Below are 27,231 nucleotides of genomic sequence, written 5' to 3' on the forward strand. Positions count from 1 at the left end.
ACTATATTATACCATACTATACAATACTATACATTATACCATAGTATACTATAATATACTATACAATACTATACATTATACCATAGTATACTATAATATACTATACAATACTATACATTATACCATAGTATACTATAATATACTATACTATACAATATACTATACTATACATCATGCTATACCATACCATACTATACAAGTATGATTTGATCAGATTTGAGGGACAAGTTTGCAGTTTGTGTCAAGTTTATGCTTACAACCAAGGTTAGGTTCTTCTACTTTGTATGCGCAGGTTGAACGTCCATTTCATTTTTTTGTTGCAGTAACTACATGGGTTGTAACTTGTGGCGAGAGATAGTTCAAAACTGCACATGGATCAAACGCCTGTATATGCTCAAGAGTCAAAAGAAAAATACTTTGCAAGGCTGTGCTTTCGATTGTGTGCATATGCTGATACACAAGCGATTCTATGTGAAGTATGGATTTCGGTAAGTTGTACTCTATCTTTGAACACACTTTCAGATGCTCATTCATGTTTATTTTGCACTGTAACTGGTATTAAGGCGGAAGAGAAGATCAGTTAATTTGCCCCTCCTCTTTGCTGAGCCAGAGTGATCTCACGCCACGGAGCCAAAACGGTATTTATGTTTTTGAATTTCATAATAAAAATGGACATAATTTGAAATTTAAGACATTGTTTCATATCAATAGTAACAAAGCACAAAGATTACTGCAGTTTATTGGATAGGAGGAGCTACAATGTTCCTTTCATTCATCTGAAAACAGGATGACTCATCGGGATTTAAGAATCAATATCGGTGCGTAAAAATAAGAATCGATTAAAATCAAGAAATCAATATTTTTTACCCAGCCCTACAGTAAACCATATACCAGTCTCTTTCTGAAGTCATCAGATTTTCTCAGCATTTCCATGATTATTTGTTATTTTGCAGATGCTTTTATATAAATTGACTGATTTACTAAAAGGAAAGTGCTCATTAGAATGATGTGAATTTAATGTCTTGCACAAGGATCAGTGTTAATGTGTTAGCCTTGTCATTTCCCACCTAAAATACACTAGGCTCTCAGGAAGAGCAAAATAACGTGTAGTACCGCTGTCTGGTCACTGATCACTTTTCCCCGCTCGCGAGACTCCTCCTCAAAAGCGGTCTGCTTGGACTCGAGCATTTCCTTTTCAGCCAAATCAGCCTTCATTTGATTCTCTAACACCTACAAAACACACAAGCACTCGGTTATTACACCTGACAGACGAACAGAAACTAACTTCAAAATGAGGCCTTTAAAAGCTTAATCTGAATCCAAAGATAAACACGAGTCAGGATCTCATATTCAGTCACTATAAATTTAATAACAAGCACTAAAGCCAGAGTATATTAGTCCTGTGCAAACGGCGCAATGGAGGTTAACCGCTCTGTTGACTCTGTGAAACATCACTGATATTTGTCAGGAGTAAAAAGTGTGTGTGTAGGTGTGTTTGGCCCGACCTTGATCTTGTCTTCGTAAAGCTTTTCCTTCTGTTCCAGGTGTGCCTCCATTCGCTGTGCTGTTGCCTGAGTGTCACGCAAGTTCTCTTCCAGTTCCTGTGTGCAGACAACAGAGGAGCATTTAATGCTCAGGAGTCTCAGTTATGCTTCATTTACTGTACGTATTGCCTTGTCTAACACTTTAAGGAGAAATTCAATTCTCTAAATGAGACATGAAATTACTGTGGACAGCAGGTCAGATCAAGGGAGAATTTGATGGGAAAAGAGTGAGAGACTTTTAAATGCAGAAAGGCAAATCTGAGCACAGATTAATATGGTATTTTTCACAGGAGAAAGAAAAAAAAGGGAGAGACTTCAGTAAAGGTGTACAAGTAATCTTATAGATTCATAGAAAAAAAATTGATAATATATTGCCTTAGGTCTCCAGCAGTGTTATTTTAGTATTATTTACCTATTATTATAGTAATTGTTAATATTTTGAATTTGCTTTTATTTTTATATTTTCAGTTTATTTTAATTTCAGCATTAAAATTTTTGGTCATTTTGTTATGCATTTTTATTACATTATATTGAATATAAAAATAAATATTTCATGTTTTAGTAATTGTGTTATGTCCTTGTCATTTTTATTGTTTTATTTTCATATGTCTATTTAGCTGTAATTATTTTTAGTTTTAGTCATTTCAGCAAACTTATTTCAGTTATCAATCAATATTTCAATATCAAATCAATATTTTAAAACATTCAAGTTTATGTTTTTCACATCATATTTATGTTTTTGTATTAATCTTTATTTTTATGTTTGCATGGGCAAGTACACTTTCATCCAAACAGTGTGTGTTATGCATGACATGAAATAATAGAACCAATTTTTGATCGAACCTTTACACAAAATATTTTTTAAATGTTTGTAGATGTATTATTTTGTTGAGTATCATTGTTTGTTATATTTTAGTACCTTTTTACCTTATATTTAATATCTATTTCCCTGTAAGGTATTTTTTTATTTATGTTTTAGTAATTCTAGTAACTAGTAGTTCTCTTCAACTTTAGTACTTCTTCAACTTAAAACTTTAAAAAATTGTCCAAGTTTATGCTTTTCATCTAATATTTGTGTTTTTATTAAACTTTACTTTCAAGATTGTATGGACAAGTAAATAGCTTTTATCCAAACAGTACATGTTAAGCGTGACATTAAATAATAATCAGAACAATAAAATATACATTTGATAAAAAGTGTGTATATTTTGTTGAGTATCATGTTTGATATTTTTAAAGTACTTTAAATTCAACAGTTGAGTAAATTTTCGTTTACGTTTTTGTAAGTGTAAGATTTAATCTAATACTTATATTTTGATTTGATTTTAGCTTTACTTCAATTAATGAACATGATTTAAAAATAGATTTGGTGAACGGTAACAACATAGGTTTCCAGATCAACTCAAAGCATGTCATTTCTAAGCACTTGTTAATTGTGACTAAATCAATAATGTAGAGTATAAATCATCAAGTTAAAAACACATCGTCATTGTGACACACATGATCATGGCCAAAGACCGAGATGATCCACTCCTGCAATCTGTCACTTTTGGAGCCGTGACAGGGCCAGAGAGCATGCTGGGAGCTGAGGAAAAGAAGCAGTGTAACTGCCAGGGTAAGCGGGTTGAAGAAAAACGAATAAAAGCAGAGAGTCTGTGTATAATGCAACCGCGAGTGTTTTGAGGAGGTGTATCGCGCGCGTGACTAATAAGTGTTACGCGTCTTATTTAAGTAGCTTTCCTGCAAGCATGTGACACCTCCATCTCATCAACATGCCGTGTCCTCATAGCTCCAGTGTTTACCTGTTTGTTTGTTTTAGATACAGTGTGTGACAATCAGCGGGAGTTCAGGGCTCGCTTGAGTCTCAGTCTTACCATGATTTTGTCGGCCATCTGTTGGATCTGCTGTGACTTGGTCTGAATGTCTTCTTTCAGTTTAGTTTCTCTCCGTTCCACCATCTCCAGCCTCCTCACCTGGTTCTCCAGGGTTTTCCTACCATCCTGTTCCATCAAAAAAAGGATAAAAATCTAATTTTAATGAAGCATTGCCACGTTATCTAGGCAGCTTACACTGAAAAATATTTAGTTTTTTTGTGGAAACAACTCAATTCATTGTTTTTATTCAAAGCAAAATATTACTTAGCATCACTGAATCAACATAAATACATTAAGTTGCACCAACAAAATCAGATTTAATAGTTACAAAAGATTTAGAGTTAAATAAAGTTGTGCTGTGTCTAAAAGTAAGCGACAACTTGATATGTTCCACACATTGTATAAATGAAAATTCACATTTGAATAATCATCAGCAAACAAATCAGCTGTGAGTTTGAGACGAAACGTCAGCAAGTGGATTGCAATGGGTGAATTGAGTTGTTCACATTTATGCATTTGGCAGATGCTTTCATCCAAAGTGACAAACATTGCATTCAAGGTCTACTATTTATTATTTTCAGTTCATGCATTCCTTGAGAATCAGTGTTTGCTTGATTGTTAGTTTTTTTGAATGCCATGCCAACCTCTGTGGCTACTGTCATGGTGAGAAAAATATAATCTATCTTTGCTAAACACCAATTCACACTAAGGATGATAAATATAGTGATAAATATCAAGATATATTTCTAAAAATCGAGTTCACAACACAACTGTAACAATAATTGCACAGAGAAGCGATAACATTGCAATCACTTTCAGAAAGATTTTTCCATCTGATGAACTATTGTCAGCCAATCAGAATCCATTTCGCTTTAAAGAGAGCTTGAGCATTTAAAGCAGCAGACAATAAAACGGCATCACGCTTAGAATAAACAGAACAATATTATCCACTGGTGTGGATGCTAATATAGTCATCATTTCAGTTATTAGGGGGCAAGCACCAAAAGTTATTCCTCTCTTGAGTCTATGGCAGCCCATAACACCGCTTACAGGCAAAGTTACGAAATTTGGCACACAGATAGAAGACAGTCTAATCTGTCAACATCGCAATTTTGGAGCCTCTAACCCAATCCCTCTAGCGCCACCAACTGGTCAAAGTTACATTCATGTTTAGGTAAATAACTCTCGAACTGTAAGGTTCAAAAACTAAGTTCGCCATTTAGAATCTTATAATAATAATAATAATAATTTGTTTGATTTATATAGCGCTTTTCAAGGCACTCAAAGCGCTTTACATTGAAGGGGAGAATCTCCTCAGCCACCACCAATGTGCAGCATCCACCTGGATGATGCGACGGCAGCCATATTGCGCCAGAACGCTCACCACTCACCAGCTGATTGGTGGAGAGGAGACCGAGTGAGGAAGCCAATCAGGAGAGGGGGATTATTAGGAGGCCATGATGGACAGAGAGGCCAATGGGCAAATTTCGCCAGGATGCCAGGGTTACACCCCTACTCTTTTTCCGAAGGACATCCTGGGATTTTTAATGACCACGGAGAGTCAGGACCTCGGTTTAACGTCTCATCTGAAGGATGGTGCTCTTTGACAGTATAGTGTCCCCATCACTATACTGGGGTGTTAGGACCCACACACACCACAGGGTGAGCAACCCCTGCTGGCCTCACTAACACCTCTACCAGCAGCTTCTGGTTTTCCCAGTTGGTCTCCCATCCAGGTACTGACCAGGCTCAGCCCTGCTTAGCTTAAATGAGAAACCAATCTTGGGCTACATTTGGGTTTATGAAAAACTCACTCTTTCAAACTCGCCCTAGATCATCTGATTGTCACCAAAATTGGATCAGATCATCTTCTGACCATGGTGGCAAAATGTTATTAAAAGCTTTTTGATAAACCCAACCCAACCCATTCTCGAAAACCCCAAAATGGATGGGTCTCTGAGACTATCTCTGCAAAGCTTTAGTGTACTGAGACAAGTCTTGGTATGTGATCACTAGCATGACCAGAGGCTACATGCAGTGTTTCTGCACAGCGCCACCTACTGGTCTGGAGATTTGAAAAATGTCTATTTCTGGTAAGCCAAATGTTTGAAAAAGGTTTGCCCAAATAAAACAGGTCTCTTGATTCAGTGCAGCATACCAAGTCAAACAATATCTAATTTTCACATTCTGGCCATGTTGGGCGTTGGCCATTTTGAATTTTGTCACTAATTGATGTATTTTATAAACGCATTAGTGTATCATTACAAAACTTGGTATGTGTCATCAGGACCAAGGACCAAGTCCTAAATGTACTCACAAAAGTTTCAGAACTCCTTCTGGTTAAAATGTATAAATACATTTCTGCCAAACTGGTATTGATGAGATTTTTTTCAAACTACTAGTCTGTTGGTCCGATTTTCACCAAAACTGGCTCAGATCATCTTCAGACCATGCCGACTGAAAGTTATTAAATGTTTTTCAATTGACCAAACCATTCTCGAATAATGCATCAACAAATCTGATGGCATGGTGCCAAGCTGATTTTGAGGCTGTAACACTGAAACACTTTGGCATCCAGACACCAAACTTTGTGTGTGTCATTATCTGCTCACACTGACCACACAACATCAATTTGGTAACAGAAACACCTATTGGTCAAAAGTGATAAGCAATTTCATCATCATAGTAAATGTGTGTTTTTTTAGCCCTTTTGATTAAAATAATCTAAAACATCTTTAATTGCTTATTGTTGCAGTTTTTCTGAAGCTCACAGCCATGCTTGCATGTCTCATTTTTCCTTATTTTTTATTTTTTCGCTCTTGGTGTGAAGCGGTTTTAAAACTATATTTGGTTTAACTTTATAAAAAGTTTCTCACAGGGTTAAAAGAAGCACCATCTAATGCTTCAAGGATAAAGAATAAATTGCGACTGATTTCTTAGAGTTTGTTCATGGTTTATAGATTGTTTGCCATTTGTTTTGAATATATGAATATATTATCGGTTTTAGATCAATATTAGATGCAATTTTTGATGTCATCCATCTGAATCGAACCCATAACCTACTAGCGCCATGCTCTACTGTTTAAGCTACAGGATAATACTAAAGTTAAATCTAATCATAATTAAGATATCTGAATATAAAGCTTCTTTAATTCAGTCCGATGGTGAAAATGAAGTGGCAGTGCGTCACCTCAGTCTCTCGCAGGCGTCTGCGCAGGCTGTCGGTGGAGTCCTCTCTGGTCTGCAGACGCTCCAGGTCTCGCTCCAGACGCTCTTTAGCCTGACGTACACTCTGCAGGAGATCGGTGGCTTCTGTGCTCGCCTTCACGGCCTGGAAGAAAAGGAAGCTGTACGGTAAAAAAAATGTATCCAGAAAAAGACTAAAAATGCTACAGTACAAATATTTTGGTTAATTGAATATTAATAAAACAAATAGGCAAATTGGTTAACTGTAAATTACCGTATTATATACATGAGTGTTCAATGTTTAAGATTGGCCTTGTGTTTTTACGGTAAAATCCTGTCAAGTATATTGTTTTTGGAAGCACAAACTATAAATTACCATATGATTTAAAATGAAAAACAGTAGAAGGACATTCCTAGAATCACATACAATATGATTGTATTTTATGTAAATCGTTTTGTTTCTTATCATCATTATGGTGTTTCATGTAACATTTATTTAATATTTATTGATGTTACTCCGGTGGTGTTTGCGTATGATCATGTCCATATACAAGTATTGGCCAAGCTTTATGGACAGTATTATTCATCATGTGGCTTGCTGTTTTACTACCTGTATTATTATTATGGTGGTTATTGCAGATTTTGGTATAGGCATGCACCGTAATGAAAATTTTGGCCGATACCAATAATTCTATATTTGAAAGCTCATAATCGATATATTGGCCGATAAATCTAAATCCAGATTTTTATAGAATTTTTGAGAGCCTGATTAGAAAAACAAAAGCCTCACCATTAAAAAGCCATGTCCCATCCACATAATTATAACGTTCTCCTTATTTTATGTAGCCTATATGATACATGTTGCACTTAACGGTATTTACCTTTTTGAGGTTACTCCAATCATATTTCAAGCAATTAAAAGCCATCATGGCAAAGAGTGTGCATCTAAAGTGTCTCAGCGGATAGACAATAATCTATTATTATTAATCAGCTTTAATATAATCTGGCAAATTTTTTAATCAGGCCAATAACGATACCATTAAAAATGAACATATATCGACCGATATGGTGGCCGATATATACAATGCATCCCTATTTAAATAAATGGTATATTAAAAATAATATCACTTAATATCACTTCACCCTGTAGCCCAAGACTGGTTTCCCACTGAAGCTAAGCAGGGCTGAGCCTGGTCAGTACCTGGATGGGAGACCAATTGGGAAAACCAGGAGCTGCTGGTAGAGGTGTTAGTGAGGCCAGCAGGGGGTGCTCACCCTGGGGTCTGTGTGGGTCCTAACGCCCCATTATAGTGATGGGGACACTATTCTGACAAAGAGCACCGATGAGACGTTAAACCGAGGTCCTGACTCTCTGTGGTCATTAAAAATCCCAGGATGTCTTTCGGAAAAAGAGTAGGGGTGTAACCCCGGCATCCTGGCCAAATTTTCCCACTGGCCCCTGTCCATCATGGCCTCCTAATAATCCCCATAACCTGATTGGCTTCATCATTAGGTCTCCTCTCCACCAATCAGCTGGTGTGCGGTGAGCGTTCTGGCGCAAAATGGCTGCCGTCGCATCATCCAGGTGGATGCTGCACATTGGTGGTGGTTGAGGAGATTCCCCCTTCAATGTAAAGCGCTTTCAGTGCCTTGAAAAGCGCTATATAAATTGAACGCATTATTATTATTATTATTATAATAAAATACAAAGTTGAAGTTGTAAAATATACAGGCACCAATATGCCATTCTGTAATACCAGAAATATTGTCACTCTTATTTTATGGAGAATTTCTGGCAACTGGTGTTGACAGATTCACTGTAAATAACAGTCATGTTGTAAGAAATATATATATATATGGGGGGGGGGGGGGGATTAATGTTACAAAATTCATCAACAAATTCAATTTCTGCTGTAAAGCAGCTCTTCAGAAAGTAAGAGTCATTATTCTACTCAATTAAGTTAACTGTGTCAATGTTGCAAAGTTCATCAATTATGAAGCAAGTTCAAATCATTAAAAAGTACCTCTAAAGAAGATAATGGTGTCATTATTCAGCTTAAGTCAGTTCAATGTTAATTCAATTCTGTTCAATAACAGTATTGATGTTGCAAAGTTAGTGTCATTATCAACCTCAAAACTCAATTTTGTTCTCATGCTATAAGCATCAATGCAATACAATGATAATATTACTGAATATTAATTTCATAACTTCAAGCAGGGCTGAAATTGAAATAAATGTGCACGGTACCTTGGCAAGCTTCTCCTGGAGTTCTTCGATCTTTACCTGTTGCTCTGCATTGGTCTGAAACATTTACAAACAAAGAAGCTTAAACACAAAAAACACTACATTAGCAATTTTTTACATTAGCATTTAGAAAATAAAAGTTTATGCTAGTTCGTGCTGGCATGGCATTTTGCTGTAAGTTAATTTACCATCTTGGTATATTGTTGGTTAAGCTAGTACCAAAACAGTCTTCTAAACTGTTTGTCTGAAAAAGGTAAATGGAAATAATGAGTTGTTATTGGTGATGTGGGATTGGATGTACCTTCTGTAATTTGGTCAGAACGTCCTCCATCTCAGATTTGCCTTGTTCTTTAGCCTAAAAAAAGAAAAATATAGACCGATAAAACCTTGTCAAGCGTGCATCAGCTGGACTGTTCTTGTTTTAAACCTGAACAAACCTTCTGAATCTTCTGCTGGTATTCCACAGCCTTCCTCTTGAGCTCCTCGCTGGTCTGGCGAGACTCTTTCAGCTCGGATTCGTACAGGTCGCTGCGGCGGCGAGCAGCCGAGAGGTTCTCCTCCAGCTGACGAATAGACACTCGCATTTCCTCCAGCTGAGCGTGGTACTCCTACAGGGTCATAAATGGTTAAAATAGCACTTTAGTTACTCTATATTCCATGTCTCTCAGAAAGAACAGAAACAATGCGTCTATTATTTAGTTCACACACTCTTAAAAGTTTTTTCTCTGTGATGGCATAGAAGAAGCATTTGTGCTTCGCCACAGAACCTTTCAGGCATTAGGCATAATTTTTTTCTTAGAGTTACATCTCAAATGGAGTTAAAAAAAATGCATTTGGGAGAAGATGCTGATATTTATATGGACAAAGTCCTGATGCGTGTGATGTAAAGTTATCTGTGAGATCTTTACAACAGGACAGCAGATACGTAAAATGCATATAAATATCAGTCATCACTCTATATTTGCCAATAATATAGTAACATGATATAAATGCTTAGTTTTAAAATGCAATGCAATGGTGAATGAGCTAATAACTCTTCTGCAAAAGCCTGATCATCATATTCGATACTCATATTTTAACATGATTCATGAAAATTATGTATGGATAATCATGTACCGGTAATTGTTCATCTTGAAATATTACTAATATAAAAGTTATTTTGTTTAAATTAAAAACATTTATTAAATGTGCCATTGTTGTTTTATAGTCTCACACTGAACTGACCGACAGCTTCAGTGATTATAAAAGGAACACTCTTTATTTCAGTCACAAGTTGAAGATAAGTTTTTGTTTTTCATGAGACTTTACTTCCTACCTTTTTGCATATATTAAGGAGTGGAAATGGCATATTACTCAATAATAAAACTCTTCAGATGAAAATTTAAAAAAAAAAAACATTCGACTATTTCTTCCACAATACCATGTGGTGTAACAACATTAATCCATGGTGAATGTTGGTGATTTGTGACTGAAATCTTCGTTTATGGCTCAATATTTCTCCTGGTTTCCACGTCAGCGCTGTTTGATCTGATATCTGTGGTTTATAACAGACAATTCTGCACCGAACGCTTCCCACTAGATCTCGCAGTATCGATGTTATTATTCTGTGGTGAATTCAAACGCTTTCTCACTGGATCTCCCAGCACTGTTAGTTGCGGTGTTGCATGATCGAGATAAGCCCGTGTACGAGCCATAGACCGTAAAAAAATATGGACGACTCGTTATCATCCGTTTCCGGTTGCCCGAGTTGAAGCTTTCAGGCGGCCTGCACGGCGCTGACATCTTGGGACCGAGTCTATGCAGTAGAGATTTCGGGACCGGAGTTGCGCAGTAGAGAGCAGGAAGTACAGCTGCGATATCAAAAGCCCGCCCACACTCTCACAGATGCAGAACAATTTATTATGTTGTGTGAAATAAAAAGTTATGGAAAAGTAGAAATTAAAGTTAAAGCTCCAATCTGCTCCCAAAAATTCAGAAAAAAGTATGTTAGTGCCTCAGTGACAACTTCCCTCAGAGAAGATGTCGACCTCAGCTGTCAATCATGACGTCACACACACTGTTTTTATAGCATCAAATAACTAACTAAAACTAAACTTATTTTAAAAACGAACACTTGAAATGAAATCATCGTGATGATAACTGCCTTCAATGACATAAACTTACTTTGGGGAAAAAATATTTTAAGTGTAATTTTATTGTTTAGTTTGCCTCGCGTCCATTAGAAAACACAGAGGGGCGGCTATACTGGGACCGGTCACCGGGAGGCGATAGAGGCACGAAAGCTTCAGTATCTGAGAGGGATACTGCAGGATTGTTGCAAGCTCACGCTGCGCTGTCTATTATTGCTCCGAGCTAATAAACGGTCCTCCCAGCGCAGCTCAAACGAGTAGCGAGGTTCCGCTCGTCATTCGTTTGCAATTTGATGTTTCTCATATGCAAGAAAAATGGCAGCTTTTATCTGTTGGGCAACGGGGTGGTCACACCAGTGACACCTCTAACAAAATTTTGTCGCACCAGCAGGAAATAAAGTCGCAAAATGTGACCATTTGGTCGCAGTCTGGAGCCCTGTTGGGATGATATGTTTAGTGATAGTTATTCTTGAGTTTTAACAGACATGCCACATGAAAAGAATTGCAAAAAGTATGAAGGAAACGCAGTACTTAGTAAACAGTTTTGTGCAGAATTCAATAAAACAGGAGAATTATAGAACATTTGTGAGAAAATGAGGCAGAGAGGAGATGAAATCAGTCTGAGTAATCGACCATGTGATACAGAGAGAGACCAGCACATGAAAAGCAGAGCGGAGAAGTGGATATATAAGTGTGCTGAGTGGGTGAAAGGGCAGCGAGTGGGCGGATGGAGTGAGTGTGACAGTCCGATTCCGAACAACCCTGTTCGTTTCATCAGCCATTAGCTACAGGTCACAAATCGCATGCCTGACGAAGCCTAATCGCCTAACGAGATGTCTTACGGCATTTAACGATTAATGGAAGCCTTGAGCTACGCTAGGGGGGAAAGGAAATTTGGCAAGACAAGCATAGAAGATAAAATCAGTAACTGCCTCTGTTTATTAAACGTTGTTGTAAAGCATGTTAGGTATGCAGCTGTGGAAATTTGGTAATTTGCACCTATTCTTTTTAGACTGCGCTTGTCATTCTAAATCCCACTTTTAACCTCGGGTAAAGGCGTGTTCACACTTGTGAATTAGAAAGCTGGGTTAGTGTGGCATAGGCCAGTAAGAGCTGTGAGTGTATACCTCACTCCCCTAGCCTGAAGAGGCAAGCTAGCCCTCCTATAGAGAGCCCGCCCGCCCCAGTTCGAATCCCACTCGGAACGGGTAGAGTAGGACCGGTTACATTTGGTGCCGTTAATACGGATGGTAGTGAGGTTTAGGGGGGTGAGATTAACATGGGCCAGTTAGAGCTGTGTGTAAACCTCAGTCCCCTGTTCCCTGTGACTAAACAAAAAAAATGTCCTATCCAATGGCGATTCTATTGCCAAAGAGGGTTGCAATGTGAAACAAAGCAAAATAATCCAGGATACCATTTACTATGGGCTTAGAACGACCAAGGGTTAACCATTTTAAGCGTGAAAAGCCATTGAGACCAACTATTAACCTTGCTGTTGTCCCTTATATTTTTACAATGCATTTAACAAAAGCAATAAGGCACTTGTGGCTGTGCTTTACTGTGAATGTAGAAAAGAAAAACAGCCAAGTGCACAAAAACAGACACTATAGAAGCCTATAGAAGGGAATGTTTGTGTTTTTTGCTTTATATTACCATAATGGAGATTATAATTATTCACCAGAAACGACAGAAAAGAGGTGCTTGACATTTTGTGAAACTGCCTCCCAAATGAAAGTCATAATATAAAAAAAATCAGCTCAGAGTGAGTCAACACAATCTCCTTCTGTCAGTCCTCTATGCTAATGTGACTGCTTAATTATCAATAGTGAACTAATTGCACAAATAACGTCAATTGTGACAATGCCATTTTGCCATGTGGGATGGAATTAAAACATCTGCATTAGTTGCAAGCACTAAAAATACCCATCACAAAGAAAAATCACAACTGAGATCTCTTAAATCTCAATGGTTTCTCCTAAATGCCAATCAGATTAAATGGAAAGCCAATCTCATACTTTTCCGATTTTTCTTGTGAAATGTCTGTATTTTCATCTATTCAGAAATACAGCACTTAATATACAAGTAATCAGGCACTGAAAACCCCATAATGATCAAACTCCACATAATCTCATATGAGTCTCCACCAGAGTTAAACAACAGATCTTGACAATGTTTTACAATCTGGCTCATTAATGTCCATTTATTTTCAAGGAAAGTTGATGAAAGTTGAGATGAACTATAATTCAAATTAGTCCAACTGAACAATTGCTTTAGTTCATAAGAAGCTGAATGGAGTAAATAAACATTTTAGCCATTTAAGACTGCATTTACATTATAGCAACTTTCAAATGACTAAGTCCACTAAAAGCAAAAGCACAAATACATCTGGAAGCCACTAAAATGTCCATCTGAACGGAAAATCAGCATCTAAAAGCAGCTCGGCTCTGAAATGACAGCTTAATGGAAGGATTCCCTCTGAGCTTAACAAACCAATGAGCAACTTCATATATTCATGAAACTGAAAAACCTTTCTGTCACTTTTTTGGGGTTTTAAGCTAAAGAGAGCCCAACAGCTTGTCATTTTCCCCCATAGGGGTTTAAAACATTTCCATCAAGAGTAAGGCTTAACCAAAACCTGTTCTGAGATGAATCACAACATTCCAAACTTTGATTGGAAGCGTCACATGCTAGGGGTATAAAAATGATAGGCCTATATACACTGATCAGGCATAACATTATGACCACTGACAGGTGAAGTAAATAATGCTGATGATCTCTTAATCACAGCACCTGTTAGTGGGTAGGATAAATTTGGATATATTAGGCAGCAAGTGAACATTTTGTTCTCAAAGTTGATATGTTAGAAGCAGGAAAAATTATTTAAGCAATTTTGAGTGTGGCATGGTTGTTAGGGACAGACGTATGGGATTTTCATGCACAGCCATTTTTACGGTTTGCAAAGAATGGTGTGAAAAGGGAAAAACATCCAGTATGCGGCGGTCATGTGGGCGAAAATGCCTTGATGATGCTAGAGGTCAGAGGAGAATGGGCCGACTGATTCAAGCTGATAGAAGAGCAACTTTGACTGAAATAACCACTCGTTACAACCGAGGTATGCAGCAAAGCATTTGTGAAGCCACAACACACACAACCTTGAGGCAGATGGGCTACAACAGCAGAAGACCCAACCGGGTACCACTCATCTCCACTACAAATAGGAAAAGAGGCTACAATTTGCACGAGCTCACCAAAAATGGGCAGCTCTATTTGAGTCACAATTTGGTGTAAACAGATTGAGAACATGGATCTATCTGTTACCACTGTGCAGGCTGGTGGTGGTGGTGGTGTAATGGTGTGGGGGATGTTTTCTTGGCACACTTTAGGCCCCTAAGTGCCAATTGGGAATCTTTTAAATGCCACGGTCTACCTGAGCATTGTTTCTGACCATGTCCATCCCTTTATGACCACCATGTGCCCATCCTCTGATGGCTACTTTCAGCAGGATAACGCACCATGTCACAAAGATCAAATCATTTCAAATTGGTTTCTTTAACCAGAGAGTTCACCATACTAAAATGGCCCCCACAGTCAAAAGATCTCAACCCAATAGAGGATCTTTGGGATGTGGTGGAACGGGAGCTTCGTGCCCTGGATGTGCATCCCACAAATCTCCATCAAGAAGATGAGATTCATCTTCTCCATTCGAATCATTCAGTCAACTGATTCGTTCAAACATACAGATTCATTGGAAAACACCACAAGTGACTGTTTTTAAGAGTGTCATTTGAATCATTCACTAAACTGATTAGTTCTTACAGACCGAGTTACACTTATTAACACATACTAAAAACAGGACATTTTGACTATGCAGCAAACGAGTTTGAATTCATATAGTGACTAGTAGCAAAGTCCTGCAGAACCAAACTGAAATTATCAAACAGTTTGATCAAATCTGTAGAATAAAACAAAAAGTGAACTCTTCATTTAAAGTCTGATTGCTGCTAATTTGAGACCTTTTCCAGCTTGTCACGACAGCATTTCCTCTGCATCTGCAACATCCTTCACCGCTAGGTACCATTTTTGTCTCCATGGCAACCGCAGTGCGATGGAGTCTGGCTCTGGGGGAGACGTGCAAGAAGCGGCAGAAAGCAGGCTGTTTTTCTATTACGTTCTTACCTTCACATCTCATTCTTCAGTCTTACATTCTCCATCACTTTACTCATGGCTATAAGTGGCCATCGCTATTTCAGATAGTGTTTCAGAAGCGGAGACGGACAGAGTTCATTTGCACTCATACTGTGGGCTCTATCAGCAGGACTCTTACTAGCAGAAGCTCTATGGGAATAATCTGAGAAATCTGTGAAATGCTCACTCAGAACCCCAAGTGTTAAACAAAGACACAAAATGCTCCAATATATAGACATAAATGAATGAACCATGATTGCACACACACAAAAAAAACATTGGTTATTTCAGAGGTACAGAAACCACTGCACACACACACACACACGCACACACAAAATCAGTCCTTTTTACAGATCTTAAATCAAACACCTGCAGTGAAAACACCCTCTATATAATAAAACAACTCATATTGCTCCATACATGTAGGAGTCATCTGACTGAAGCTTTACATTTCATTTAGAAATGTCACTTTAATAGTCATGTTTTATTATTTAACAACTAAAAAACTTCTTTTCACAACATGTTTTGCTTGTAATGTGTGTTTGTGCTATTCTTCTGTACAATAAATGAGATTGTCTTGTTATTGCATTCACATTTTAAAGTACAAAAAAAAATTCTCCAAAAACATGTTGATTACACTTTACAGTTCCCAGTATTTAATGTTAGACAAATACGTCACCTAAAATGAACTAATAATGAGAAATACATTTGTTACAGTATAACATTAGTTAATACAAATTTGATTGTTAATTGCAAGTTAATATTAGCTCAGGACCATTAAATAATATGAAGAAATACACCTTTCATTTTTTGTTATGTATTACTAAGTGTAGAAATTATACATGCTTTAAAAGTAGGGCTGGGTACTGACAAATTTCATGATTTGATTCGATTTACAAGTTTGCGATTCTATTCGATTCTGATTTAATTCGATTCGAAGTCAGGTGGTAGGCCTACTACATTACTATAATACTGAAAGTTAAAATTAGTTTGGATCAAATTTTTTTTTAATTGCACACAAGGACACAAGGAAATATAAACATTCAAACCTGCATTAAAAATTGAATAACCGCAATAAATAAGTAAAAAGGTGCATATATTTAGCAAAATCCTCCTCCCATTGTCACTGAATGGCTTTTCTGATGTAAAAGTGAAGTTACATGACATTGTTTACAAGCTGTTTTACTGACTTCTTTCAGGATAGACAGTGTCTTTCAAGACAACGAGTTTTTTGTACAGATGATGTTATGAAAACGATCCCTGTTCACATGGATCTGAAAAAACGACTCAAAATTCTGTATTATGCATGCTACATTCAAGATAATTATTAAACAACAAACACAAACTATGCAAAAGCCGCACACTCTGTGTCCAAATTCACTCACTTGTTTTCATTCACTCCAAGTGAACTAATGTAGGAAATATTGAATAATGGACTAGTGTGGAGATTTTGGACACAGCCATTGTTTTAGTGAGCAAAAAGCTCCCATGCACTGCAAAAATAACATACATAATCAGTCTTGTTTTCTATGCATTTAGCAGACACTTTCATAATTTAATGCATTGAAAGCTGTATACGTTTTTATCAATTCATGCATTCCCTGGGAATCAAACCCATGACCCTGGAGTTGCTAGCGCTTTACTGTTTGAGCTACATGATGCAGAAGAGTATCTAAACATCCTTAAAATAAGATACATTTCAGAAGAAAAGTTGTGTGAGACTTGTTGGTAACTCTTTGCAATAAGTTTTCCTTAGTTAACGCTCGAATGGTTTAAAAACACATTGAAATCACCTTTCCTGTGTGGACGTTTTGTATGTGTGCAGAGCACAGAAAACGAAACACTACGCTACACTACGCTACAACTATTTAAGCGAGTCTTTTGAGCTTTAATGGTTTAAAATCACATTGAAATGCGCACACAGGAACCGATTAGTGGAATTGAAATACGCTTTTCTTATTGAATCACCGGTTCTGGGTAATTTGGAACCGTTTTACCCAAATGTTCAGATACCCATCCCTAATTGTGGGATCGAATGAGTTTACTCAATAACGTCCATGGTTTCGGACACCACTACAAAAGTCTGTTCCCCTCAAATAGTGCCCTATTTAAGAGTATAGGGTAGGGCTGTTTTGATAAAAATCGATTCACCAATTCTGAATCGATTTTCATATTCATTTCTTACGATCGATCCGTAACTCAGAGGATCGATTTAATAATAGCGAGGTGGAAGGACATTAAAACAACGAACATGGCAGCTTTGAAAACTCCAGAACCGCCGCGGACAGAGAATACTAGAGTAGGTAAACAAACTCAAGCCGAAGCTCTCGTCACTTTACCGACGCGACCGTACCGGCAGACAGAGAATACTAGACTAAGGCAGACGAGTAAACTCGGGCTGCTGGATATGTCGAGAACTCCGCTTACGTCACAGCCGTTCTCACTGCAGCACGTGCTTACTGCCAAGGAAGTTGTAATGGCTGGCTTGTCATGACAGCACGCGCCCTCTCCACAGCGCACAGTTGTTTTTTACAACCATCAATACTCCATTAATTTGCAGTTGAATGTCTATAATAATAGTATCAATATGTCACATAACTACAGTCCTGTAATATTCAGGTAACAGCTGGAAAAAATGCTTTCTTTAAAAACACTTATCTAAATCTCAAAGATCGGATCGGATCGAATAATGATAATCGATTCAAGATCTTGAGAATCGGAATCGAATCGATTCTTGAAATTTGGATCAAAACCCAGCGCTAGTATAGGGCGGCAATTTCGGACACAGCCCTATACGTATTGTCAAAAGCGCTATTCAAATGGCTGAAGTGCATTGAATCCGAACCTGTTCTTTAATTTCCTGCAGTTTGTTGCTCTGCTCCCGTATGTCATGCAGCAGCTGCAGAGCTTTATCGTCCTCCTGCGACACCTCCATGCGGGCCTGCTCCAAACTGCGCTTCAAGCTCTGAAATGCACACACAAACAAAAAGCAAGTAGTGCAATTTATATCACGGCACATTTCCACATCTGGACAGTATACCCACGCTGCACTCTGTGATATAGGTGGCCAGGTCTTGCTCTAGAATGGTCCTCTGGGTTTCGGAAGCCTTGAGCTCCACGTCCTTCTGCTGCAAAACTGACTCCAGGTCCGACATCTTGCGCTGCACTTTTGAGATCTCCTGCTCCATCTTCCATAACAAAAAGGACAATAGGTACACACTTGCGGGATTGAATCATCCATAAAATAAGTTCACTGTGTACTGGTGCAGACGTACCTTTATATATGATTGTCTACACTTCCTCTAGCAGTCTGAAAGCTTCGGCTCTAAAGGTCCAGTTCTCTGTGAGCTTGAAGGCTGAAAGACGAGGTCTGAAAGAACTTGCCCTTTCTAGAAGAAAGAAAAAAGAGTTGAGAAAAGCAACAAGAAACTATTTTTACACTTGAATTATACGGAAAAACAAATTGCTGAAACTTCTGCTTGTATAGCAAACTAAACTATAAAAAATTGATGATTCTCCACAAAGCTAGCAAAACAATTACATGCTCCATGTTAGCTCTAATTAAGCCAAGAGATATGCAAATTGATTGAACTTTTCAGTGCAAATCACAAAACAAATCTCTACAAACAAATAAATAATTAAACACTGCAATTATAATATTCCACATGATTTGATTCCAAAAACAGAGAACTAGGCAAATAAGAGTAAGAGGGAAAAATATGATGCCAGGACACATTTTATGATTAAACTAGATTTTTACACAAGCTGCTCAATTTTAAGGAATCATTCATATACATTACCATGAAAAACTTCAAATCTTTTAGTCAACAAGGATGCATTCAATTAAAAGATGTTCTTTTGAAATTTATATTCGTCAAATAATCCTGAAAAAATGTATCACTGTTTCCACAAATAATATGAACTGTTTTTAACATTAATAATAAAATGCTTCGTGAGCAGCAAATCATCATATTAGAACAATTTCTGAAAGGTCATCTGACACTGAAGACGGAGTAATGATGCTGAAAATTCAGCTTTGATCACAGGAATAAATTACACTTTACAATATAGCTGCAAGTGGCTATTAAAGGGCCAAGAACAAAGAAGGCACAATGAGTCATGCCAGCATGGCTAGGAGCATCAGACCAACTGCAACAATGAATAATTTAAGACAAGGTTGACCGATAGTGGATTTTCCCGATACCAATAGCTAGGTTGGACCTCGCTTGCCGATAACCGATTAATCGACCAATAGTTTTTAAAAAGATACTAGATTAAAATATAATAATAATACATAAAATAACAGGTAAAAAAGCAGTGCTGAACTTTATTACAAGAAATTCTAAAAAGTACTGAACCATGAAAATGTGTTAAATTTCATATGTAAATATTAAAATATTAAAATGAGTTCTAACAGAAAAAGATTTCTACAGAAAATAACTAAAACATTAAAATATTACAAATAAATGTTTCTTTAGCTATAACCTAGAAACATGTATGTAAATGTCAGGTAACAGACTGCAAATCCCATTAGTTAACAATGATGTATTTATTTAGCTATCTTACATGAACTAAATGCATTATGTAATGCACATTTTACAGCATGTATTAATATTCAAGCAATACAATTCTACCTTAATCATTCATGTTAGTTCATAGTGCATAAAAAAGGTTAACAGATAACACTAACAATGAATAATACTTTTTTTGAATGAATAATAGCATTTTCTAACCTACTTAATGTTACAAATTGAATATTATTGTATTATATTAAGTGTTATCATTTCATATAAATCCAAACAGTTCGCTTTTTGAGAACACAACGGTTTTCTTATCAAAATAACAACATATGTATTGACGCCTAATGCGTTTATATTTCTGTTGGGTGCATGATACAGTTTCTCACATCAAAAAGTGTCTCAGTTACATGGTTTTAAATGCTTGAGGTAACCGTTGCTGCTAATATTAGCGTCCTGTCAGCCTCGACGACAAAGTACATAAACTGCTGTTCTTCCCCTGCTAAAGCATCTAGTCAACAAATCAATTACTTTATAATGATTTGGCAACATGTACTGAAGTGTTCTGTATTCATACCGTTTCTCTGTTGGTGTTTTAAACGCGCATCAGATGTGTCAGCGCGCTCCGTGCAGCGTGTGCTGTGAAGCGCGCAGCCTCACGTGTTAATGTAAACAATCAGTGATAGTTTTTCATTTGGCCTCTAGAGGCCGCTCTCGCGCTATATAATGCCAGCAGATCCTTCTCAGAGCTCTCGTAGGCTACTGTGTAATGACAGAAGCCTTCTCTGCCGCTCCCGCAACAGACACAAACCGGAAAAACTATCTGTATGAATTTTTGCCGATAACCGATTGTTCCACCAATCAGCTATCGGTGCCGATTAATCGGCAAATCCGATGAATCAGTCGACCTCTACAAATTAAGATGATTTTAATGGCTTGTCACTTATGACCAATAGGTGGCGCTCTAACAGAAGTGATGTGCTTACTCTGTGGTCAGAGTAAGGTGACAGTAGCTGCGTTTCCATTACAGATTTGTGCAAAAATATTTTTTAAATGTTGATAAAAACAATTGCGACATTTCCATCAACAGAAGTTATGCGACTAAAACAGATTTTTATCCTCTCGCGATAAGTTTATCGCAATATGTTTTCAAGGTCTTCATGATAATGTGGCATTTCTGTGTTTAGAATACAGTATTCCTGTAATTCTATAGTTTTCTGTCCAAACATACCGCATCATCTGTAAAGAATGATCCACTTTTACATATGGCAGATGACCTGTGAATGTGAATTTCCATTGCAGGTTTGCAAAAATTTCCTTTTTCAAATTGCCTGAAAAACCACCTCATGCGACATTACACAAATGCGTTCGTAAAATATAGCATTTAATGACAAAATTTTAAATGGCCGACTCCCAAAATGGCTGATATGAGAAAATTGGGTTTCGTTTGAAACAGCACACAATTTAAGGAGGCATGTGATTTGTGAATTTTGGTCAAATCATTCACACGTTATAAGCAAAACTGCCATTTTTCATATCTCCTGACCACTAGGTGGAAGGTAGCCTCAGGTCATGGTTGTTACACCGAATTTAGTCAGAATATGATAAAGCACTGTAGAGATTGTCCTTTCTGGCATGTTGTCTAATTTGTTCACACATTAGTCAAGAAACCTTTATTTATATAGTGCTTTTTACAATATAGTATTTTTTTTAAAGCAGCTTAACAGTGATACGATAATTCAAGAACGGTTTGACAAATCAATTCGAATTTTAACTTTGTCGTCATGGTCTGAAGTTATTCTGGTTAAATTTTCAAATCGGAGCAACGGATCGACTTGAGCCAGAGGAAAAAAATATTTAGCTTTTAGCCCTTACGGTTAAAGTAACAGTTACAGTTATAGTTGGTGACGCTAAAGGGATTGAGTTGGCGTCTCCAAAAATGTGATGTTGCCTGATCAGACTGTCCTCGATTAATGAGCCAAATTTCATAACTTTCCCTCAAGTGGTTCTATGGGCTGCCATTGACTTCAAGAGCGAAAGAATATGAACACTAACGATTACAATAGGTGCCATAGCATCTTCAGTGCTTGGCCCCTAAACATATAATCAGAGCTCCAGACTTTTTTCCAGCTGATGCAACTAAAGTTTGTTAGAAGTGGCACTGGTATGACCACAACGGTGCCCAACTGATAAGAGCTCCCATTTCTCTTACATTAAACAGCAAATGAAACGAAAAAGTAATGGAACTGCACTACTTGTGTCAACTCGGAGCAATAACAGACAGCGCACAGGCCGATCTCGCATACGCGACACGGTACTACACAGCGTTGGGAGATCCAGTGAGAAAGCAGTAGAATTCACCACATTATGTAGCAACACCACGTGGCAGAAAAAGTTGAATGTTTTTTTTTTTTACATTATTTGTCTTTCGGGTTTGTACAACCTTTTGAGAGTGGAACTCAAGCACTTCCATTCCTTAATATATGAAACAATGTAGAAGTCAGTCCCATGAAAAACAAAAACTTTTCTTCAACAAGTAAAGAGTGCTTCTTTTATAATCACTAAAGCTGTCGGTCAGTTCAGTGTGATACTATAGAAGGACAATAGTAAATTTAATAAGAGTATAATATTTAAATTTTCCCTATAAAAATTAGTTTTTTGCTCATTTCTGTTGTAAAAGTTAATTTTATCTGCATATTAATTCAAGCTGTCCTTCACTGTTAAATGTCCAATAAACAAACATGTAATATTAAGGACCTGCATATTAACACAACTATAGTAATGTTATGATTAAATTAACCTTATGATACATTTTCCTCCAGCGTCACTAAATCCGGTGCTGCTGCCAATGCTCTCAAATGTTAGTCTGGAGCCCTGTATATTCAAATAGAAAATATGAAATTGTAATAATATTTCACAATATACTGTTTTCATACATACCTTGGTGAGCAGAAGATAAATATATGTTTAAAAAGTCTTACTTTTGCACAGTAGTACATGAAACACAAGCGGCGCAGGAAACAGTTAATGAACAGCTTTTCTCTGACATTATAAAACTAAACCAAAATAATAATCATCATCTTGACTCGCACTGATTATCTTGAACTTTTCATACAATCAGGTGCTCTCTAGTTTCCAAAATAAGAACACATACCGTAATGCTTACTGCCATTTTGCTTTCAGAAACACACAAAACTGTAAGCATTCTGTGCATATGAGCTCAGCACAGAGCATATAGTGCGGCCTATTTTTAACAAGCCCAATCATATTAGATATGCACAGACTGTTTCTAACTGCCACTCTCGACTTGGCATCCTTGGAGATGGAGGAAAAAAATGAACGACAGAAGAAAAGAGCTCCTAATAAAAGCACAAGCATCTCTACTCCTCCATATCATTCCCTCTCTCTCTCTCTCTCTCTCTCTCTCTCTCTCTAGCTTTCCTTTCAGTAGCCTGAAGCTTTACAATTCAGCGTTAGGAGGCTTACAGATTACAACACACACACACACACACACACACACACACAACCCAAAAGATGCTTATGGAATCGTTTTCCAAACCCAAAGCAGCAGTATGAACTTGTGTTCACATTCACAGAAACGTGCAGCCTGAAGGAACACACACCAAACACGGAAAACCTGCTGAAGGTACTTGGTTTCGCACAGACTCAAACCCGTGACTACAGGCGTTATAAATACACACAATCCACATCCAATGAGTGCATCACATCCTCGCCTGTACACAGATGTTATGTATGAAATTAGTTTTTACTGAAGACTAAAGGAAGGCCCCTAAAAATGTCAATGCATTAGATCAAGTGTGTCTCAAAGGCTGCAGGGATCGATCTCTTCTCTAGCTTCACTTTTCTGTCAATTAGATGTTGTTGTTTTTTTTTGTTTTTTTTGTGGATGTGTGTCCTATGAACTTAGGTGTCTAGCAGAAAAAAAAACACATTAACTATGAATTCTTCATTTGATGCATTGAAGTGAACTCATCTTTGATCAAAGATTATGACATCTATGGTGGGAAGTGAACAAGTAATGCAGCATTTAGTGATTATTTTTCCTCTGAATTAATGCATCTGATCCACCATAAAACATACTGTAGGTTACATAACCAGAACATGCAAATGGTCATGCAAAAATATGATTATACATCTGAAGCCAGCTGGATGCATAATTTAGTATGTAGAAAATCAACACCGTGTTTCAAGATGAGATGGTTTTAATTATTTTGATCTCTCGGCTAATACTGATCTCTGGGGGGGGAGAATAAGAGAAATTCAGCTGTAAAGAAACAGGGAAACAAAGAAGTTCTCAATATTTTAAAAGTTCTGACACACTGAAGGCAAGACTGAATATTAACTCTGATCTTGTAACATCAATGTGAACAAGAGCTCATCTGATTGACAGATGAGGTCATCATACTGATAGGTTCAATATCTGAAGACTTTCATTCTTTGATATGGCTAGAACTAACTAATTAAAGGTGTCATGAACTGGCTTTATAATTTTTTTAAACTGTTGTCTCTTGTCTGAGGTAATGACGTTTGTGTGGTTTTTACATTAAAAAACATCATAACTAATAAATAATAGGCTATTTTCTACACTGGTTTTGAGGCTCTCTCCTGAAAGCTGGGTTTTGATGGCGTGTCACTGGAGACTTGGAAGTAAACGCCCACGGCTAGGATTGGATAAGATTTGTATATTTAATGAGCTTCAGCTCCCGTGTCAGTTCACAGGAGGGAGGGATTGTTTTGAAAGCGGCAACCAGAATGATTCTCTCGATCGCAGGGCTCATAAATGTCTTTATCAAACAAACACAATGATTTATTTCTAATCCATCCGTGATTTATTGGAACGCACGATTGGTGGATATAAGCGTGAACATGTGCGTGCTCAGATCAAGAAAGGAATATTATTTCACCATTTGAGATTCACCGTAGGGCTGGGCGATATGGAGCAAAAAATATATCTCGATATCTTTACAGGAAAAATAACCCCCCAAAAACTACAGCAAAAACAAATATGCCAAATACCACAAATTATTTAAAAATAAAAATGTATTGAAGTGCAAAGAGGTCAGTTCATGACGGAACAAAGTGCTTTTGTGACATTAAAAAAAACTCCCTGATTACATAAATAATAATAATTTAACTGTAAAATAAAATAAATAATAGGCCTACAATACATATAGCCATCCTTTCATTCATTTCATGCTTTCCAAAAGAAAGATCAAAAACCTTTTTTACACTTAAACAGTAAGCATTTTGCAGAAAGATGGGGGCATGACTGAGATATTAATAAACTGATTTTGTCATAACACCACTTCCTGTTAAATTTGTACCAAAATTCAAACAGTCGATGTCGTGCTCTTTACTAAAGCTAATGTAGGCTACACGAGCCGATTTCCACTTCTTTTCCAGTTACAGAACGAACTATGAATGTCAGAAGGTAGGCTATAATATGATGGCTAGAGTCAAACTTACAGAAGAGCACTGTGTCTCATAGGACACCTGGGATGTCTCGTATTTCCCTCTTGGTTAAAACATGAATAGACCTATTCATCATAATCCCGTGATAAAGCTGACAAAATAAAAATAACGATAATGCAATCATTTTTAAATGTTTTCAAATAATATGTGATCATCAATTAGAAACAACTCATAAACTGACATGATTGTGACCGCGTCTCGCACAATCACCTGGCAGTGGGTGAAACTTGCGATTTGAACTATGATGAAAAATATTTCTTTATGAGTTTTAGCAAGCAGTTGTGTCAGAAGGAAATTCATGGTCTCTAAATTGAGTATTAAACAACGCGCGCGCTTGTCAAATTGATAAATAATCCTCACCTGGTTGCGGAAGCCGGCGCGTTCAATGAGACAACACGCGAGGGGAGGGGGAACAAAAGCAGGTGCGTGCGTGCGAGCACAGCACAGAGAAGGCAAAACAAGCAAAGTGGCGGAATCAGAATTAAATATAAACAATATATCGATATATATACGATATGTCAAAATCCATATCGAGTTTAAAAACTATTTTAAATATCGAGATATCGCCCACCCCTAATTCACCGTCCTGTCGATGGGTTTCGTTTTGGTAGCCTATCTGGAAAACACACAGCCCCGGGACTACCATTATATATAAAATACACATTTTACTCACATAAGTGTGTTGCACCATTACTGTCGGATCCAATATAGAAGGCACAGCATTGTGTTTTAATCTCAATATGTCTGCAAAACCAGTGTTTCCTGGTTTGTCTTCCCCTCGTGAGCTGAAACTTCATTAAAAATAAATGAAGTATCACACATTCCTAATATTAGGATGCGAAGGAAGCTTATGCAGCGACTGTGTTCTTCCACAGCAATAGCGCAATATCTTGCTATTATCTTCTGCATATTTCATATGCTGCTGGCAATAAATTAAACCAAATTTAATACATAAATAAATTAATAAATTATGCACATCTTTGTAATTATGAACCAATTAAAATAAATAAGCACATAAACAAAGAAACAGGACATTCACTCGATCACAGATGATCACTTAAATGTGGACAAATACATATGAATTGTTTGTGAGATAGCGTTGCAACAGACAGAAGCATACAACAGATGTTGAGCTCATGCACTGAGTTGAGATTCATTCACATCAATAAAGTAACACTTTCTGTGTGTGTAGATCAAATTGTGTATAGTTTCTCATGCTCGTCATATTGATGTCTGAGCTGCTGTCACGACCACACCGATCCCTTAACCTGATCAGCACTTATGCATGAGTGCTCACATTAATCACATTATTATTTCCCCAAAATAATATTCAGTTATCTGTGCGTGTGTGTGGGGGGGGATTGTGTTTGCGAGTGGATGAAAAGCTCTCGAGGATTATTGAGCGTGTGCATCACGACACACCGCAGGCTGCAGCATGAAATCATCTCACTGTCAAACTTACAGACACTTTCAGACAGCTCTGCATTAATGTTAATGAGGATCACGGATGTCCTTAAAATCACTGCATGTCGTTAACGCTATTCATCAATAATTACACAGTCAAGTATACTGAGTATTGTGTAATAGAGAAAATGATGACCATAAGGTTAAGTTATTGGGAGTGTTAGCTGGTTTAGGAATGACAGCAATTAAAACCTGAACTGATTAAATATTATATATTAGCAGGTTGTTCAACAAGGTGTAAAGCCCCAAATGTTCATCTATTTGCTTCAGCATGTGCTCTGAAACTGAGCCAATCCAGTGTGAAATTCAGACAGTTTAAGTGGCTTAATAACAGCTTGAGCGACAGAAAGACACGATTCCCCTGAATTCTCCAACAGCCGGATTAAAAGACTTCACGTCAGCAGTAACAGAATGAGGTAAACACAGGAAGTGATGCGCTATGGGTGTGTCCTACCTCATCTTTTTGGCAACTTTTCTGTTTGTCTGCAATCCGGATTCAACCAAAAGTGTCAAAAATCATCCCGCTCCAAATTGCAACCACACAACATTATCTGATTCTTTCTGACTGGGAACAGAAAAGCATCGATATGAGTC

General features: G+C 37.3%; 1 protein-coding gene across 7 annotated transcripts in view; it reads right to left on the reverse strand.

Annotated features, from left to right (window-relative positions):
* LOC137039202 (citron Rho-interacting kinase) overlaps nt 1–27,231 on the reverse strand; it is a 95,836-nt gene that overhangs the window by 66,229 nt on the left and 2,376 nt on the right. For 6 of the 7 annotated variants that reach the window (XM_067414492.1, XM_067414490.1, XM_067414489.1 and 3 more), the window contains exons 2-11: nt 18,439–18,552; nt 18,208–18,351; nt 18,009–18,128; nt 9,287–9,457; nt 9,151–9,204; nt 8,853–8,906; nt 6,609–6,749; nt 3,419–3,544; nt 1,506–1,601; nt 1,114–1,230 (exon numbers count right to left, since the gene is read on the reverse strand). In XM_067414492.1, coding sequence (XP_067270593.1) covers nt 1,114–1,230; nt 1,506–1,601; nt 3,419–3,544; nt 6,609–6,749; nt 8,853–8,906; nt 9,151–9,204; nt 9,287–9,457; nt 18,009–18,128; nt 18,208–18,351 — 1,023 coding nt within the window. In that variant the 5' untranslated portion in view covers nt 18,439–18,552. Of the gene's footprint in view, nt 1–1,113; nt 1,231–1,505; nt 1,602–3,418; nt 3,545–6,608; nt 6,750–8,852; nt 8,907–9,150; nt 9,205–9,286; nt 9,458–18,008; nt 18,129–18,207; nt 18,352–18,438; nt 18,553–27,091; nt 27,226–27,231 lie in introns of those variants that run through there. The other variant, XM_067414487.1, reaches the window with a different exon arrangement.

Source organism: Pseudorasbora parva, chromosome 13 (genome assembly GCF_024679245.1).
Source record: "Pseudorasbora parva isolate DD20220531a chromosome 13, ASM2467924v1, whole genome shotgun sequence".
NCBI lineage: Eukaryota > Metazoa > Chordata > Actinopteri > Cypriniformes > Gobionidae > Pseudorasbora > Pseudorasbora parva.